The sequence below is a fragment of the Psittacula echo genome (genome assembly GCF_963264785.1).
Source record: "Psittacula echo genome assembly, chromosome: 11".
In the NCBI taxonomy this organism is placed as follows: Eukaryota; Metazoa; Chordata; class Aves; order Psittaciformes; family Psittacidae; genus Psittacula; species Psittacula echo.
Window position 1 is genome coordinate 17,442,336 of NC_137746.1, and position 16,220 is coordinate 17,458,555.

Below are 16,220 nucleotides of genomic sequence, written 5' to 3' on the forward strand. Positions count from 1 at the left end.
ACACAATTGAACAGTATGTTGTGTGGGAAAATTAATTCCGTTTGTTTTTTGAAGCTACCACCACCACCGTTTGATACTTCCAAGTTTTCTCATTTGATAGTTCCAAGCTTTCTCTTGTGTTGCAAAAGATGAGAACAACTGTTTCTTATCACCTTCCCTTGCTTCATAGTCATACAGACCTTCAGCGTATTCTCTCTCAGCTGTTTTCCTTGTGGGAAGTCTACTAAGCTGTTCCAATATGAAAGTTGCTCTGTAACTCTGATCATCATTGTCATCTTTCTCTGAACAGTATGATTAAGATCCTTTTGAGGTGTTGCCTAGTATTTCTTCTTTTTTAATGTCTATTTATATTTTCCTTGAAAATAATGTCATGCAATACCCATGTTAGTCAACAAATTAGTCTATATTAGTCAACAAGTTACCTGAGCTATATATCTTGCAAAATAACGCTGACATGTCTTGCTGCCTGCAGTGTTGAAAGAAGGAGTTACTCTCATTAAAAACTCATGGGTACATCTTGTAAGTCTGAAGCTCTGTTACATAAAGCTATCATTCATACTATTATGGTGGGTAGAGATATTTTGCATATATATGTCTAGTGTTATGAATATTTATATATAATAATGTTCAACATTCTGTGGAAGTGCTCCTACTCTGCATTCCTGTCTAAGGTGATTAGAAGACTTGAACCTCTTATGTGCTTGGTTCTATATGAGAGATTGTAAGAGAATGAAACCATATTCTATCCCAGCATAATTAAACTAAATAAGTTTATACCCTAGGCCGAAATTTTCAATTTACTAAACAATCTTAGTTACTTAAAGTGTGTCAATGATTTATAATAATTTCAGAAGAAACAGTAGTTCACTGCTGTAGTGAATCCCTGCATACAGAAATACAGGTTTTTAGCCTTTACCATTTCCAGCTTCCTAAACATCTTCCAACAGAAGCATAGGTGAATATACATTTGAACCTAGCAAGAGGATGCTGTGATAGTGTGGTGGTCGTACATGGAAGCCTTGGAGGTGACATATGGACTCCTGGAACACCATTGCTTACATCTTCAGAACTCTTCTGGTGCTTGCTAAGGTTTTATGGGTCACAGGGACTTGAGGAGAAGACTAACGAACAGAATGTATAAAGTTCTATTTCTTCATAGTTGTGGTTAAAATAAGCTGGCAGATGGAGAGAATTGCAGTGTTATGGGGATTGTTGACCTTACAGTCAGCATTTGTCTAATCAGACTTAATAAGCTTGACTCAAGGCAGGTATTGCCAGAGTTGATATGACTCCTGGAAAGCCTCTCTGCACAGTTCTTCAGCTTCCAGGAGATTTTATTAGTCTGGACTCCATGCTGTGCAGGTCCAGAGCTGCTTGGGATCCAGCACTGGAACTCATCTGTTCTGTGGCATTAAATGATTATGCATCATTCTGCCCAGCGCTCCGAATTCCCGGAATACTTTGCAGGTCTTATTAGCTGTAAAACATCCAGTTCAAACCACTGCAGACACTGAACAGCTGCATTCACATCCAGCAGTCCCAGGTCAAATAACCTGGACCAGATCTTGTCTGGCTCAGTGCCCCAGATTCCTTCCTCTGTGTGTAGCTCAGTGCTAGGGTGGTGGTGTTTTGGTGCTGTGTGTGCACATGTGTGCATGCACACATGCTGATTGCATGATGGGTGGGTTGTTTAACATGGGAGAAGAGGACAGGCAGTTTTAAGGTGTAGTGTGCTACAAGTCCTGGGTGGGTTGTGTATGAGCTTTTCAAAAGCATCCTTGTGTGGACTTCATTTCATGTGGTGTTTGAAAGAACATCAGTACTCAAGTGATGTCAGAATGAGATCTTAAAATGCTTAGGGCAATTTAAAAGGGCAACTGGGAACTTGGTCCTTTATGCATGACAGGTAGGGCAGTGTTAGCACATGCAAATAATAGGTAATAATGATTTAAAACATTGATCTTCTGGATTAATTTGATAGTAAGTTAAGGGAAAAAAATTGATGTTAGCTTTTTATTTTCTAAGAAGTTTGTGTCACTGCAAAATGGTGACTTCTCAGGTTGCAAACTTCCTAACCTTGAAAATATGTTTTTTGTTACTACGTACATTTTCTTGTTTGCATGTTGGTGGAACTTCCTATTCTAGAAACTTAACCTGATTTTGCTTATTTCAGTGGCTTAGAGCAATAAGCATAAACTCAGCATTTGTGCAATCCTTGCAAGTAGAGATGAGAATACTCTTGGATGTTGCTTTGAGATAAGTCAGATGATTTTGGAATGACAGTGCATATTTACATGTACACTGTGAGAGAGGAGATGACAATCAGTAATAAACATTAGACAACTGTGTGGAATAGATGTATTTCACTTTTTCCTTCTGACCAACGAAGAAGTTGAACAAGTTTAGTGTTTCTTAAGAACTAGTGGGAGTCTTGCTGAAAGAGGACAGAATTGAGGGGTGTAATTATTTTTGTTGTATTTCATCCTCTTGTCCCTTTCTAGAATGTAAACATGCTTAGCTGAAAACCTGAATTTGATGAGGATTCAGGAACACTTTACTATCAAATTTAAGCTAAACAAGATTAATTAGGTATAAAAGTGTGAAATTTCACATGGGTAAGGGAATCCAGTTTAAAATCTTCCCATATACTTTTCCAAATGTGAACCAGTGCTTAGTATCTCCTATGTTCTTGCTTAGTGTTTCCTTTATTGGTTTCTTCGTGTATCTCAGAAACTGTGAAATAAGTGGGTTTTGGATCTGCTTAAGTTCGCGTGCAGCACGTGCCACGTGTCGTGTAGGCTCTGTGAGCAAGCTTGCAAAGCATCCTTTGATCTGTTCTAGGTGTCAGAAAGAGAAGTTTATATTGCTTTTTTTTCCATCACCCCTTTGTCTTGCAGGACATGTTCATATGGTGGCCATATGAAAACTCTGCCATATGAAAACCCCACAACATTAGTTTGATCTGAGGAAGGTTTTTCAATTCCAAAAATTCTTGAATTGTGATAGTGAAATTACTCAATGTGGAAGAAAACTGGAAAGCAGACATTGTATCATAAGTATCAGCAGGTTTCTAAAAGTTCCTGGTGTCTTCCATGATCAAAAATTTGCCAAAAATCTGTTACTAAAGTTAACTTTTAAGGTAGATTGGGCACAAAGGAGGCATAAATACAGGCTTAGGTATGAATGTATGCAAGAGGTTGGCTTCTTATTTACAACAGTGGAGTTCTAAGGAATTAGTTTGTCAGCTTCATTAAGTAAATAACATTCATTAGGTCTGTGAAAGCAAGTGACTTTTTGCTATTAGACAACAGAAAAAGGCTTGTAGAAAAAGATTGTTTCTTAGCAGCAGAAGTCCTTTTAGATTGTGCAGGGCTGTCATACATTTTATGAAGGAGAGGAAGCGTATGCTTTTTATAGCTACTAGGCTGGAGTAACTTGTACCAGTTGATTTCTTAAAATTCAAAAGTTGTGGTCATCAGTATAAAACTTTTCACAGTGAGTGAATAAAATGGGCTAAGGTATAAACATTAAGCTCTAAATGTTCACTGACATGTTGCTGGAAGAATCTTTCAGATTCTATTCCAAATCACCATATAGTTGTTCTGCTACCTGTGTGCCGGTATTTTCAAGGTGGAGTTTTTTAAAAAAGTCTTTAAAATAAGAACTCTTCTTGTGTGTATCTTGTAGCTAATGTGAAAATAATCTCAGTTGGTCAAGTGACTTCATTTAATGAACCTAGATCTTTAGAAGGAGACAGCAACTCCAGATAGCTCCTTCGTAACTGGCCTTCAGAGCAGTGGAAGCTGTCGATCGGGGCCATATGATTCACAGCTAGTAGGCATCTAGAGGAAAATGAAATAAGTGATTTGTGTACTCATCCCTGTTAAAATATTCCAACTTTGTGGTCACTGTCACTTGACTCCCTACCTCAAGAACGTAGACAGGTGGTCTACAGATGGCAGGATCCGTTTGGCTCGTGTGGGAATAATGTACACAACACGTTCTGTGCTGAGCTCGTACCGTGAGGTTTACTGTAATGGAAGCTTCATGTGTTTATGCATAATAGAATAAGCTTCTTAAATTGGAAGATAATCTAATTATTTTTTATTCTTCTTATAACTGTTTTAGGCGTCTGAACAAGAATAAATTGCAAGTTCTTCCAGAGCTGCTTTTTCAGAACACACAGAAGTTAACTAGATTGTAAGTACAACCTGATCTATGTTGCTATTGTATGTTCCTTATTTTACAGATCTGCACATTTGTATTTTGACTGTGGTGAGAGGTTTAATCTTCGTGATATTAGAACTGCTAAATAGTAAAGGCTCTTGAAATGATGTGTTATGTTTGCATGTGTGTAGTTGTAATTCAGTACAGCATAAATATCAGAGGGATGAGAAACCACGAATTTTTGTGTTCCCTGTATATTCACCATGATGACTTCAAGGTGAATTATCTTTAACTCTCTATGTAGAGGTATAGAGACCATGAAATGTGTCAACTTCTCATATCCAGTATAGTCTACATGTCCACAAAGAGAGGTTGCATAGTCTTATTTAGAAAGTCACATGTTGACATAATACAGGTTGTTACAACTTTAATTAATACCTCTATATGCAACCAAACAAACCATTTAGGCAGTCCTGTAAATTTGTCTTCCTGTGGAAATACAGAACATACGGTGATGGTGAAGGTTACTTTTGCAATCAGCTATTTTAAAAAAGGCTCTTTGTGGATGTTTTAAAAGCAGACAAATTGAACATTGTTGTGAGTGACGTTGATACAGTTTTGGAGAGTTTCTGTAATGAGCTTTGTTGTTGTCCAAGCTTGCTCATGAATAACTGTACAAGTAAGTGAACAACACTCTTGGAGATGAAAAAATATATAAATACTTACGAACTGTAGCTGTCCTGTAGTCTTGAAAACTGCTTGAAAAGCTTACAGACTTAATCTTGCAAGCTTGGTCATAGCTTTTAGATGCACTAGAAAACATTTGCTCCATGGTTTTGCTAGGGCTGTGAGGGGTTTGGTTGTGTTTCCTCATGTTTTTTGCATGTTTTTGACATTATGTATCTTGAAACTCCTCTTGAGTATGAAGCATGAGCTGGTACTTACTTGCAGATGCCCTTATCTGGTCTCAGAAAGATGCCAGTTGTATTTATTTCATAGAAGAGTTGCTTCATGTAGCTGGATTGTCTAAGGAAACAGTGATGCTTTAAGAAAAAGAAAAATTATGGAGTTTACTTGTATCCATTTACGCAAATTCCACTTTAACATGTTGAAACTTTCTCTGAATGGTGATGTTGAACATGTCTATCATTAGGCTGGTAGTAACTTTGTTGTAATTTGTGGGTTTGAGGGAAAGTCGTGTGTTTGATAACCTGTGTGCGTCTGTTGTGAGGAACCTTGCGCAAAGAAACTACGTGAAAGTAATTGAGGCTTTTCAATAGCAGAGTATGTACTTTTGAGTAGATCGTGTAATCATGATATATTATAGTCCTTAACAGCAAGGGTAATAATTTTGCTTTTAGACTGTAAAGATTATAATAAAATTACATAAATTAGAATGATTAATATGAATGCTGTAATCTGTAATGCTTCCCAATGGATGCTGTCGAAACATTTGTCTTTATTCTCTGACATTCATTCAAAGCCTTGCTTACTGTGGAGTAGTGCTTTAGATAGATCACTTGAGCACTGTTTGTAAGTAGAAACTTGCTTTTTCTTTTGAAGATAAAAGTGTTATATAAATATAGTGTATATTTTAAGTAAATAAATCTTAGCTAAAATTGAACTGTTATGGTTCTAAATGCAGTTTGGTTGTATGGTTTTCAGTGATGGGATAAGAATGAGAAATTTGCTACCTACTCAAACTAGTAAAAATACACACACTTTTTTTTTTTTAGACATGGAGGAAAAATAGAAGTATGTGTTTAAGTTGGTTACTTTCTATTTTTTTGTGTTACTGTCTTGCTCCTTCTCCTTGTAGATTTGAGGGTTGTTCTTTCTCACTTCCGTTATGACTTGTCTTCAGTCCAGCAGTGTGTGGCTCTACTTTGTCCACCTCTGGCTTTTTGGGCAAAGCACTTTGATGGAGAGACATGGTGCTTTCATTCCTGTCCTGCTCTGACCTCGCCTCTCAAGAAGAAAGCATAGCTGAGAAAGTGATGACAGGGAATAAAAGAAGTGAGGCAGAAGTTGATCAGAGGGACTGATACACGGGTGATGTATATTCTGTGGAATTTGTGAGGAGTCAATTAAAATGAACATTAAATCGTGTAGATAATACTGATCTCCATTTTAATTTTCCATAGTATAGATGTATTATTTCTGCTGTCATATTTTCAAACTGTTGATTCTGGTCTACTAAGCTATTAGTCAATTATTCTCTTTTTTTAATAGTTATAATCCTGATAAGTAAGTCGAAAATAGAGCATTTTAACTGTGTAAGCTTGCTACAGCTCAAATGATGGAAAACTTTAAGGACTAAATACTGCCATGCAGTATGCCCAAAATGTACATTATGGTTTTACTCATGGAAATGAAGAGCTCATAGTCTTGTCCACCCTGCAAATACAAGTGATTTCAGCAGTCATTCTTCCAGTGGCTCCTTTCAGCAGTGAACCAGAACAGCCTACAACTTCGGATATTGAAGGTCCAAACTCCATTTTGTAAAAGATATAAAACCAAACACAAGAGTGACAATTTAATTTTCATAATTTGGCAGTAGTGTGAAAGTTGGGCATGTTCATTAGCATTTGGGTTTGGTGGAGATGAAGTGACTGACGTGCTTAAATACGCAGGAATTTTGTGTGCTGGAGGCTTTCAGGGAAGACCTGTTGATGTTTAAGGGATAGTTACAGGTTGCAAAACAAACGTGTTGATTTTCTCAGTGTTCTGTCAGAGGGGCTGAAATCTGCCTGGGAGTTTACTGGAGGGAGCAGTATTTTGTGTGTAGCTCAGGGTCAGCAGAATCTCTTCAGTTCAGTTGCTGTTGAAAATTGATGTGAAGAACACTGAGGTTTTCCTGTTGATGATGTGCTTGAAATGCTACAGAACGATCTTGTTTCATGATGTTGGGTTCTTGTCTTGTTTCATGTCTGCGGAGTGTGGAACAGCTCTGCTCTGAGCCTGATGATTTCCTGGTTTGTCACCAGAAGGTGTTTCTGTCAGCGCACTGTGCATTTTCTCGCAGTGCAGTCTTTCTGATTACTAGAACATTTCATTAAGAATGCTTCTCAAATTATAACTATTTCCTTAGTTAATCACTTCCAACTAGAAGGAAGTGCAGCAGGAAGTCCAGGAGACCTCCTTGGATGGAAAAGGAGCTGCTCAGGAAAATTCCAAGGAAAAAACAGGCTTATAGAAGGTGGAAGCAGGGACAGGCAGCCTGGAAAGAATACAGGGATGTTGTTCGGGAAGCTAGGGACCAAGTTAGGAAAGCTAAGGCCCAGTTAGAATTGAACTTGGCTAGGGATATTAAGGATAATAGGAAGGGATTCTATAGGTATGTAGCGAATAAAAGACAGACTAGGGACAATGTAGGCGCCCTCTGGAAGCTATCGGGAGAACTGGCTACCCTGGATTTGGAGAAGGCTGAGGTTCTTAATGACTTCTTTGCCTCAGTCTTCACTGGCAAAGGCTCTGACCACACCACCCAAGTCTTGGAATGCGGACGCAGGGACTGTGAGAATGAAGACCCTAGGCCCACTGTAGGAGAGGATCTGGTTCAAGACCATCTTAAAAACCTAAACGTACACAAGTCCATGGGATCTGATGAAATCCATCCGCGGGTCCTGAAGGAGCTGGCAAATGAAGTTGCTAAGCCACTGGCCATTGTATTTGAAAAGTCATGGCAGTCAGGTGAAGTTCCCGATGACTGGAAAAAGGGAAATATAACCCCATTTTCAAGAAGGGGAAAATGGATGACCCGGGGATCTACAGACCAGTCAGTCTCACCTCTGTGCCTGGCAAACTCTTGGAGCAGATTCTCCTGGAAGGCATGCTAAGGCACATGAAAAACAAGGATGTGGTTGGTGACAGCCAGCATGGCTTCACTAAGGGGAAATCCTGCCTGACCAATTTGGTGGCCTTCTATGATGGGGCTACGGAACTGATGGACAGGGGCAGAGCAGTTGACGTCATCTACCTGGACTTGTGCAAAGCGTTCGACACTGTCCCACACGACATCCTTGTCTCTAAATTGGAGAGACATCAATTTGATGGGTGGACCACTTGGTGGATAAAGAACTGGTTGGATGGCCGCACGCAAAGAGTTGTGGTCAATGGCTCGATGTCCGGCTGGAGACCGGTAACGAGTGGTGTCCCTCAGGGATCGGTGTTGGGACCGGTCTCGTTCAACATCTTTGTCGGTGACATGGACAGGGGGATTGAGTGCACCCTCAGCAAGTTTGCTGATGACACCAAGCTGTGTGGTTCGGTTGATACGCCAGAGGGAAGGGATGGCATCCAGAGGGACCTTGACACGCTTGTGAGGTGGGCTGATGCCAACCTGATGAAGTTTAACCATGCCAAGTGCAAGGTCCTGCACCTGGGTCGGAGCAATCCCAGGCACAGCTACAGGTTGGGCAGAGAAGAGATTCAGAGCAGCCCTGCAGAGAAGGACTTGGGGGTGTTGGTCGATGAGAAAATGAACATGAGCCGGCTGCAGTGTGCGCTCGCAGCCCAGAAAGCAACCGTATCCTGGGCTGCATCAAGAGGAGCGTGACCAGCAGGTCGAAGGAGGTGATCCTGCCCCTCTACTCTGCTCTCGTGAGACCTCACTTGGAGCATTGTGTGCAGTTCTGGTGTCCTCAACATAAAAAGGACATGGAACTGTTGGAACAAGTCCAGAGGAGGCCATGAGGATGATCAGGGGAGTGGAGCACCTCCTGTATGGAGACAGGCTGAGAAAGTTGGGGCTGTTCAGCCTGGAGAAGAGAAGGCTGCGGGGAGACCTCATAGCAGCCTTCCAGTATCTGAAGGGGCCTACAAGGATGCTGGGGAGGGACTCTTCATTAGGGACTGTAGTGATAGGACAAGGGGTAACGGGTTCAAACTTAAACAGGGGAAGTTTATATTGGATCTAAGGAAGAAATTCTTTACTGAGAGGGTGGTGAGGCACTGGAATGGGTTGCCCAGGGGGGTTGTGAATGCTCCATCCTTGGCGGTGTTCAAGGCCAGGTTGGATGAGGCCTTGGGTGGCATGGTTTAGTGTGAGGTGTCCCTGCCCATGGCAGGGGGGTTGGAACTGGATGATCTTAAGGTCCTTTCCAACCCTAACTATTCTATGATTCTATAATGCCTTTCCCTTTCTTATCCAAGCCTCTCTCAAAATGCTGAACTACAAGATATCCTTGCATGTTTTATAGTGCTGCTTAGACTTCATTGTCACATCTGGTTGATATTAGAAGCAGATATATATAAATAGGGGAATAAACCTTAGCTGGAATGTGAAATGTCCCACAAAATGAGTTTCTCATGAGGTTTTGAGCCTTTTCTTCTAGAAAGAGTGGCTTTGAGACTCAAGGATTTTGTTTGCTTTAGTTTAGGTAAGACTTTTAAGTTGAAGTTGGATGGTGAATGAACCCTCGATTCTCTAGTGTAATTGTTTGCTATTGCTCTATTGCCTTAATTTCCCAGGTTTTAAAGCTTCTTAAATGTTTTATCTGGGATAAATAATTAAGTATCTAATAATTCAAACTGCAGGTACTTTTAATGGGGACTGAATCAAGGAAAAGGCACTTTTAATAAACTGAGGAATGGAAACAAGAAAGGAATTTTTTTTTTGGGGGGGGGGGGGTTTAGTTTCAAGTAGTTTTTTACTAATATCTAGCCATAAAGAAAAAGGTAATATACATCCTAAACTAAGTGATTTAATGCCCACAGAAAGTATAGTAAACCAAACCATGCAATTTAACAGCCATAAACCCAGGGTTTGATTCCAAGGTAATTATTTTCTGATATCCGAAACAAGTTGTGAAGTGTATCAGCAAAGTTTGTCGACACAGCTTTGTGCATGCCGGGATCCTTGAGTTTCCTTCATGTACACAGCTGGTATGTAAAATGATCAGAGCCTGTCTGATTTTCACTGAAGGCCATATATACTAGGGGTCTATTAAGTATGTTTGGAAACAAGAGAGAGACAGTCCCCATGCCACCAATGTGTGAGAGTATATTTGTTCTGTTGTTGAAACTTCCATATCGAAAGCCAGCTGCTAAGTAGTCAAGGCAAAGTTCCTTTGTGTGGCTGAAAAAAAACCAACCCTCTTAAAGTGCTCTAAACTTAAGGCTTGCAGTGAGAATTGATACCTCCTCTGAATATATGGCCATGGAGCATTTGTTGGGTCTATTCACTTTTAATGAACTGTTTTAGTTGTCACTTGATAAAACAAACCAGGCTCTGGAAACTCAAAGATACTGAAACCTGATGCCAAAAGTATCAGATGAGTGGAAGTATCCATTAGATTCTCTTTTAGATTAGCTCACTGTTTAAGGTAGTAAGAGAACCTGGGCTTCTCCAGCAAGGGGATATCTGCTCCACATGGACCTCCATGGACTGCAGGTGGGTATCTGCTCCACATGGACCTCCATGGGCAGCAGGGCACAGCTGCCTCACCGTGGTCTGCACTAGGGGCTGCAGGGGAACCTCTGCTCTGGCACCTGAGCACCTCCTGCCTCTTCCTGCACTGACCTGCGTGTCTGCAGGGCTGTTCCTCTCACGTGTTCTCACTCCTCTATGGCTGCAATTGCTCCTTCCCCCTTAAACTTGTTATTCCAGAGGCACTACCGCTGTCACTGATGGCTCAGCCTTAGCCAGCAGCAGGTCCAACTTGGTGCTGGTGGCATTGGCTCTGTTGGACACAGGGAAGCTTCTAGCAGCTGCTTACAAAAGCCACCCCTACCCCTGTAGCACACCAACACCCCTTTCAAACACTTGCCATGCAAACTCAGTCCAGGTTGGAATGTACCTCTGGAAGTCATCTTGTTCAGCCAACACCTCTTCAAGCAGGGTCACCTAGAGCAGACTGGTGCCGTTGTCCTGATGGCTTTTCAATATCTTCAAGAATAATGGTTCCACATCCTCCCTGGTCAACCTGTGCCCTCACAGTAAAAACTGTTTCTTTATGTTCAGGCAGAAACAAGAAGCTGTTCTGTTGCATACATGTACAATATGTTGTGCCAATTAGCTCATGTGTGGTTAAGCAAACTGAATTTTAGATGGAGAAAACCATTTTGCAGTAGATAGATCATGAACAAAGCTTGGATCCTGTTATTTGGTTTCTTAGCTGGAGGTCATGCAACTTCAGTCATGAAAATGTAAGATTTTTATAAGTTTTATAGTTTGCTGTTGATGTATGTATCTCTTAGTTGTGCATTAATGCTTCCCAGGGAGATGGCAGTGACTAGCAGTAATTATGTTTTGCGTTTTAAAGTGCTACTCAGACATAAATTAGGTAATACTTCACTGCTGAAAATTGGCAAGGGAAGTGTATCACTTTTCCTTTAGGTTAATGCTTGTCAGGAATTATCTGACATCTGCCTCCACATAGCATGGCTGCTTTTAAAAGGATGAAAAAGGATAATATGTGGAACTTCGTTAATGTGTCCTGATCCGCTGTCATTTTTAATGAAATTAAATAGTCTTCTATCTGATTAGATTTAATTTACTTTTAAAATGTTTTCTTCCTGAAACAAGAAAAATATGTGGCTCTCATCTTGTTTATAATGTATTTAAAACACTGATATCAATCTCATCTGCTTTTTATAACTACAGCTATGCATTGTATTAGATCATCTAAGTTTTCTAGTTTAGTATGCAGTAAATGCCCATTCATAGCTAACAACGTCTGTATGTTCTGTAAACCAGTCAAATAAGTCAATGTGAGTGTGTGATACCTGGAGGAGCACCAGTGAAAACTGAATATCTTTCTGACCTTTTTTGTTGTTAATTTTTAAGGCTAGATTAGAAACAAGAAAGTGTGCCTGCATAAACATACACAAAATACACCAAATGCTGCTGCAGGCTCTTCAGGCAAAGTTTTATTACTTTTGCTGGCTTTAGTACCTTCATTGCTTAGATTTTCTCCTCAAGCTGGGTGTTAAAACCACATTAAAACTGCCTAGAAATAATGTTTATCCTGTAATTCATATGCTTTGAAGTTACTGGTGAGAACTGTGCTATTATGTGGATGCACATGCTTAAAGCAATTTTAATGATAGGTTTTCAGTGTCTAATAAATTTATGTAGTCTAATTGTTTATTGTACTGGCTTTTAGTTTTATTTTTACAGATTACTATTTGCTATCTCTTTTCTTGAGTTGTCTCCTTAAGATTTTAATGTTTGTGCGATGTGTCCATTTAATTTTGTGTAAGTAGTTTTGTTAGGTAATTGCTAGTAGGAGTAGCTGGAATTATTTAGTTACCGCTTTACTTATGAAACATGTTACTTGTTAAACATATGTATGAAGGTGTACTTAACTTTTAGATTCCCTGTGCCATATTATGTCATTCTGTTGCACTGTGTCTGCAGAGCGATGCTGGCCTGGGGAAGTTGTCTCCTGGCTTGCATTTGAGAAGTGCAGTGTGGATTAGCTATAAAAGCACTCAAAGGAAAGCAAGCATTGGTAAAATCCAAGATGTTTGTTGTATCTGGGAGGTTGTTTCACATGTGTATGATTTGCCAAAAATTTGCTGCAGAAAGCCTCACTAGAACTGTCATTTGTAAGTCCTCCTTTCCAGCCTGATCCTTAGCAAGCTCCAAGTATCAGATCATGACTCCTGATCAAATGCAGTCTTTTATCTCATGGATGTCATCAGAAGCTGTGTTTGGAAAAGCAACCACTTCATAAATTTCCTTAGTGCCCTCTGTATTTTTCTGTTCTCCTTCTAGGAAAGAAGCTCTCTCAGATTGCTGACTTGGAGCTCCATTATCATTTCACATTAAAGGCAATTCAATTGTTTCAGGAGTTTGAGTTATGGTGTTGCCATGACAAAGTAGCATGGGCTTGTAACAGTGTGCTTTTGTGGTTTTATCCACATCCAATAATTGTAGTTTTACTGTGTATAGATCACAGCAGGTCTTTTTAGAAGACAGTAAATAATTACAGTAAGTGTTTGCTGATCTCTAGGGTGCACTTTGGGCTTGAGAGAGATGTGCATTAGGTCAGAGGCTTGTGCTGCAGATAGCTGGATGACATTTATACCGTTCATCCAGCTGAATTTTGTATCTTCTTTTTGGCTCTGGCTGTAAATAATGTATGTAGCATTTTTTTTAATACAAATATACCAGTTCTATCTGGAGAGTCAGGATTTTTCCTGTCTAAATTAGTTCAGAGGATGAATTTCACAAGAAGATGAATATGAGATTTTTTTTTTTATCATTGTAAGAGTAGAAAACAAATGAGGACATGTCAGGAAGCCAGAAGGCTGCCTCCTCAATGCTACTCTTCCCCCTGTGTGAAACTGGTTATTTAAATTGACCCTGTGCAGATGTGTTCTTTCCCCTCTGAGGGGACATAGACATGATGGGAGAAGAAAGGGCGCTCTGCAAAGATACTGCTGGGTTTTAGTGGCATCTTTCTTCTAAGAAGGCATCTATTGCCAGCTTCTGTGATCAGGCCATCTTATTGGTAAGTTACTGAATATAGTTTGTGGCAAAGGACTATATATTTCCAGATGCAATACCACATATGCAGATTAAGCATAGGTCACCTTTGGAAATAGGCTGGTTTACTGTATTAGCTGCGTAACTACTGCCTTTCGTCTTCCCTGGTTTTTCCTGTGCTATTAGAAAGGAGATGTGGTGCTTTTGGTTGGTGTTCAGCTCAAGAAATCAGAAGGCTCCCAATTTGTGACTTTAATTCACCACTATGTTATTTGGTAACCTGAACTGTATTGCTGGGTGTCAGCTTTCCTAAATGAGGCTGGTTTTTAAAGCACTATCAAACAAGTTCTAGTTTCAACTCGCATGTCTTGGAGATAATATATTAGAAGTGATTACACTGTTACTGCGTGCTCAACACTGTCCTGAGCTGGAAGATGCTTCGTTTATTTTACTCACACTAATAGTGGCCTTGTAAACTTACTAAGTCCTGTCCAGGACTTTACATCAGGGCTGTTGTAAATAGTTTATGGTGCTTCTTAAAATTGTCTTTATTTTCAGTATCAAAAAGGAATATTGATAAAATTCAGTGTGTAGTCACTTTATCCTGTTAGACAGTAATTCCCATCGGAGTTTGGTTTTTTCTCCACATCCAGGATATTTGAGAACGTCCTGGATATGTTTAGTAAAATTAGGCTTTTCTGAACTTCCACAGGCTCTTGTGCTGCTTGAAGTGAATTACAGAAAAGACAACTCAAGCAGGACTCCATGGTTAGTCATCACCTCAGGAGCTGGAGACATGGCTTCTGAGGGTGGTTGCGTATGCTCTGCCAACTCTGAAATGCATCTTTTTAACAGGCTTCAACTGCTGTGTTTAGAGTGACAAGTTAAAACTTGGGAGGGGGGAAACACAGTGACTCAATTTCTTGTTATGATGGCTTTCACATGACTAAGAGCTCTTACAGTGTTCTCAAAATACAGTAATTGTGGGTGGCCATTACTGGCTTAGCATTTTCTTACATTAGTCTTCAGAACTTTGGTCTTTTGTTTCTGTTAGCACCAGTTCAAGCATTCTGTGTCCCTACAGTGTTGTATTCTGGTTCCTCCAGCTCAGGTGGTGGTGGCTCTGGGAGCCTGGGGGGGCTCTGCAGGGTCGGTTTGGCTATTGAAGTCATGGGCTGCTCCTGTTGAACATGAACAGATTGACTAGCAGTGCGGACTGCAGTCAGAATAGTTAGGTTATAGCTGCAAGTGTGTGATTGCTGTAGGGATTCTGACCTGATGGCTTATAGGCAGTTTCTTTTTTGGAAACTGAGTAGCCCTCTTGGTCTGCCTGGGCACGCTTTAAGTGTGTCAGATTTACTGCATTTGCTTTGTTAACACCGCTCTTTTCCTTGCTACTAGAGGTAGTGTGCAACTGTCAGCACGTCATGGTGAACTTACACATAATTTATTGCTGGATGGGTATTGCTTTTATGGTTTAATAAATTCCTTTTAATTGGTTAATTCATGTGTTAATGTTTTTTGCACTTTGCCCATTGGCTGTACGTTGAAAGGAGCTGAGAAGCATTTGCCAAATGCTCAGTTGAGCCACTGGTGCAGAGCTGCTGGAGTCCTGGCCACATTTAACATCAAGCAGTGGCAAATTCATTTGCAAATTTCCATTGGTACAGCTAGGAGAAAATGCAGAATAAATGTAGCTTCCTTTTTCTGGTGAACAGGAGATTGGAATAGAAGTGTTTAGCATTATTTTTGTACAAGGTGAATGTAGGAACAGATTGAACTGGTGACTTAAAGCACAGACATCTCATCTGCATAACAGGAAAAATATAGTAATAATGATGTAATTATTTCCATTGCTTTCCATCCTAGGGTGTCATCCAGATGTTAAAGATTAGTTTACATTCATTGTCTTGTAAATGACCTTGCAAAGACTTTGAAAATAACTTGCAAATAATGAGATTAGATGGAGCTTGGAGCAACCTGGTCTAGCGCAAGGTGTCCCTGCCTGTGGCAGGGGGTTGGAATCAGGCAAGCTTTAAGGTCCCTTCAAACCCAAACCATTCTTGTGATTCCTTGAATTCAGCTTTACCTGCAGAGATGTACTGAATATTCGGCGTGCCCCATGAGTTAAGGTTACTGTGGGTGATATTATGCAAGACTAAATACTTCCTTGGTTTAATTTTCATTTGGTTTTCTTTTTAAAGTCTGTAATGTGTACAATGGGAAGCTTAAGTCAGGCTTTCTGGAACTTTTCACTGTGTTTCACAGAGGTAATAAGGCATGCCTGTTTAAAGTATTTCAGACACTTAAAGGTCACCAAAATGAATACTGCTATTACTTTTAAATGCACTACATTGGCTTTTGAAATACAGTCATAAATGATCGAGGATTTCATTATGATTCAAATCTCCTTCAGTTGAGAGAAGCCATGGGATTGTAGCCTGAGGCATATGCGTGCCTGTCAAAAGGGTCAACGTGGAGCTGAACCAGGAGGTATTTGATCTAGAGGCTGATGCAGTTTCATGTCCCACATGCAGTCTACATTGTAAAACTTACAAGAGTATAAACTATTTATGAAAGAAAATTGAAATACCTCTTGCGAGTCATTAAATGCTAT

At 40.1% G+C, this 16,220-nt stretch overlaps 1 protein-coding gene across 1 annotated transcript in view; it reads left to right on the forward strand.

Moving 5' to 3' along the window:
- The window catches only part of SLIT3 (slit guidance ligand 3), a gene marked incomplete at its 5' end in the record, with an annotated part of 525,497 nt that overhangs the window by 47,557 nt on the left and 461,720 nt on the right, over positions 1-16,220 (forward strand). Inside the window, one exon of the mRNA XM_080626822.1 lies at positions 4,129-4,200. Coding sequence (XP_080482948.1) covers positions 4,129-4,200 — 72 coding nt within the window. The remainder of the gene's footprint in view (positions 1-4,128; positions 4,201-16,220) is intronic.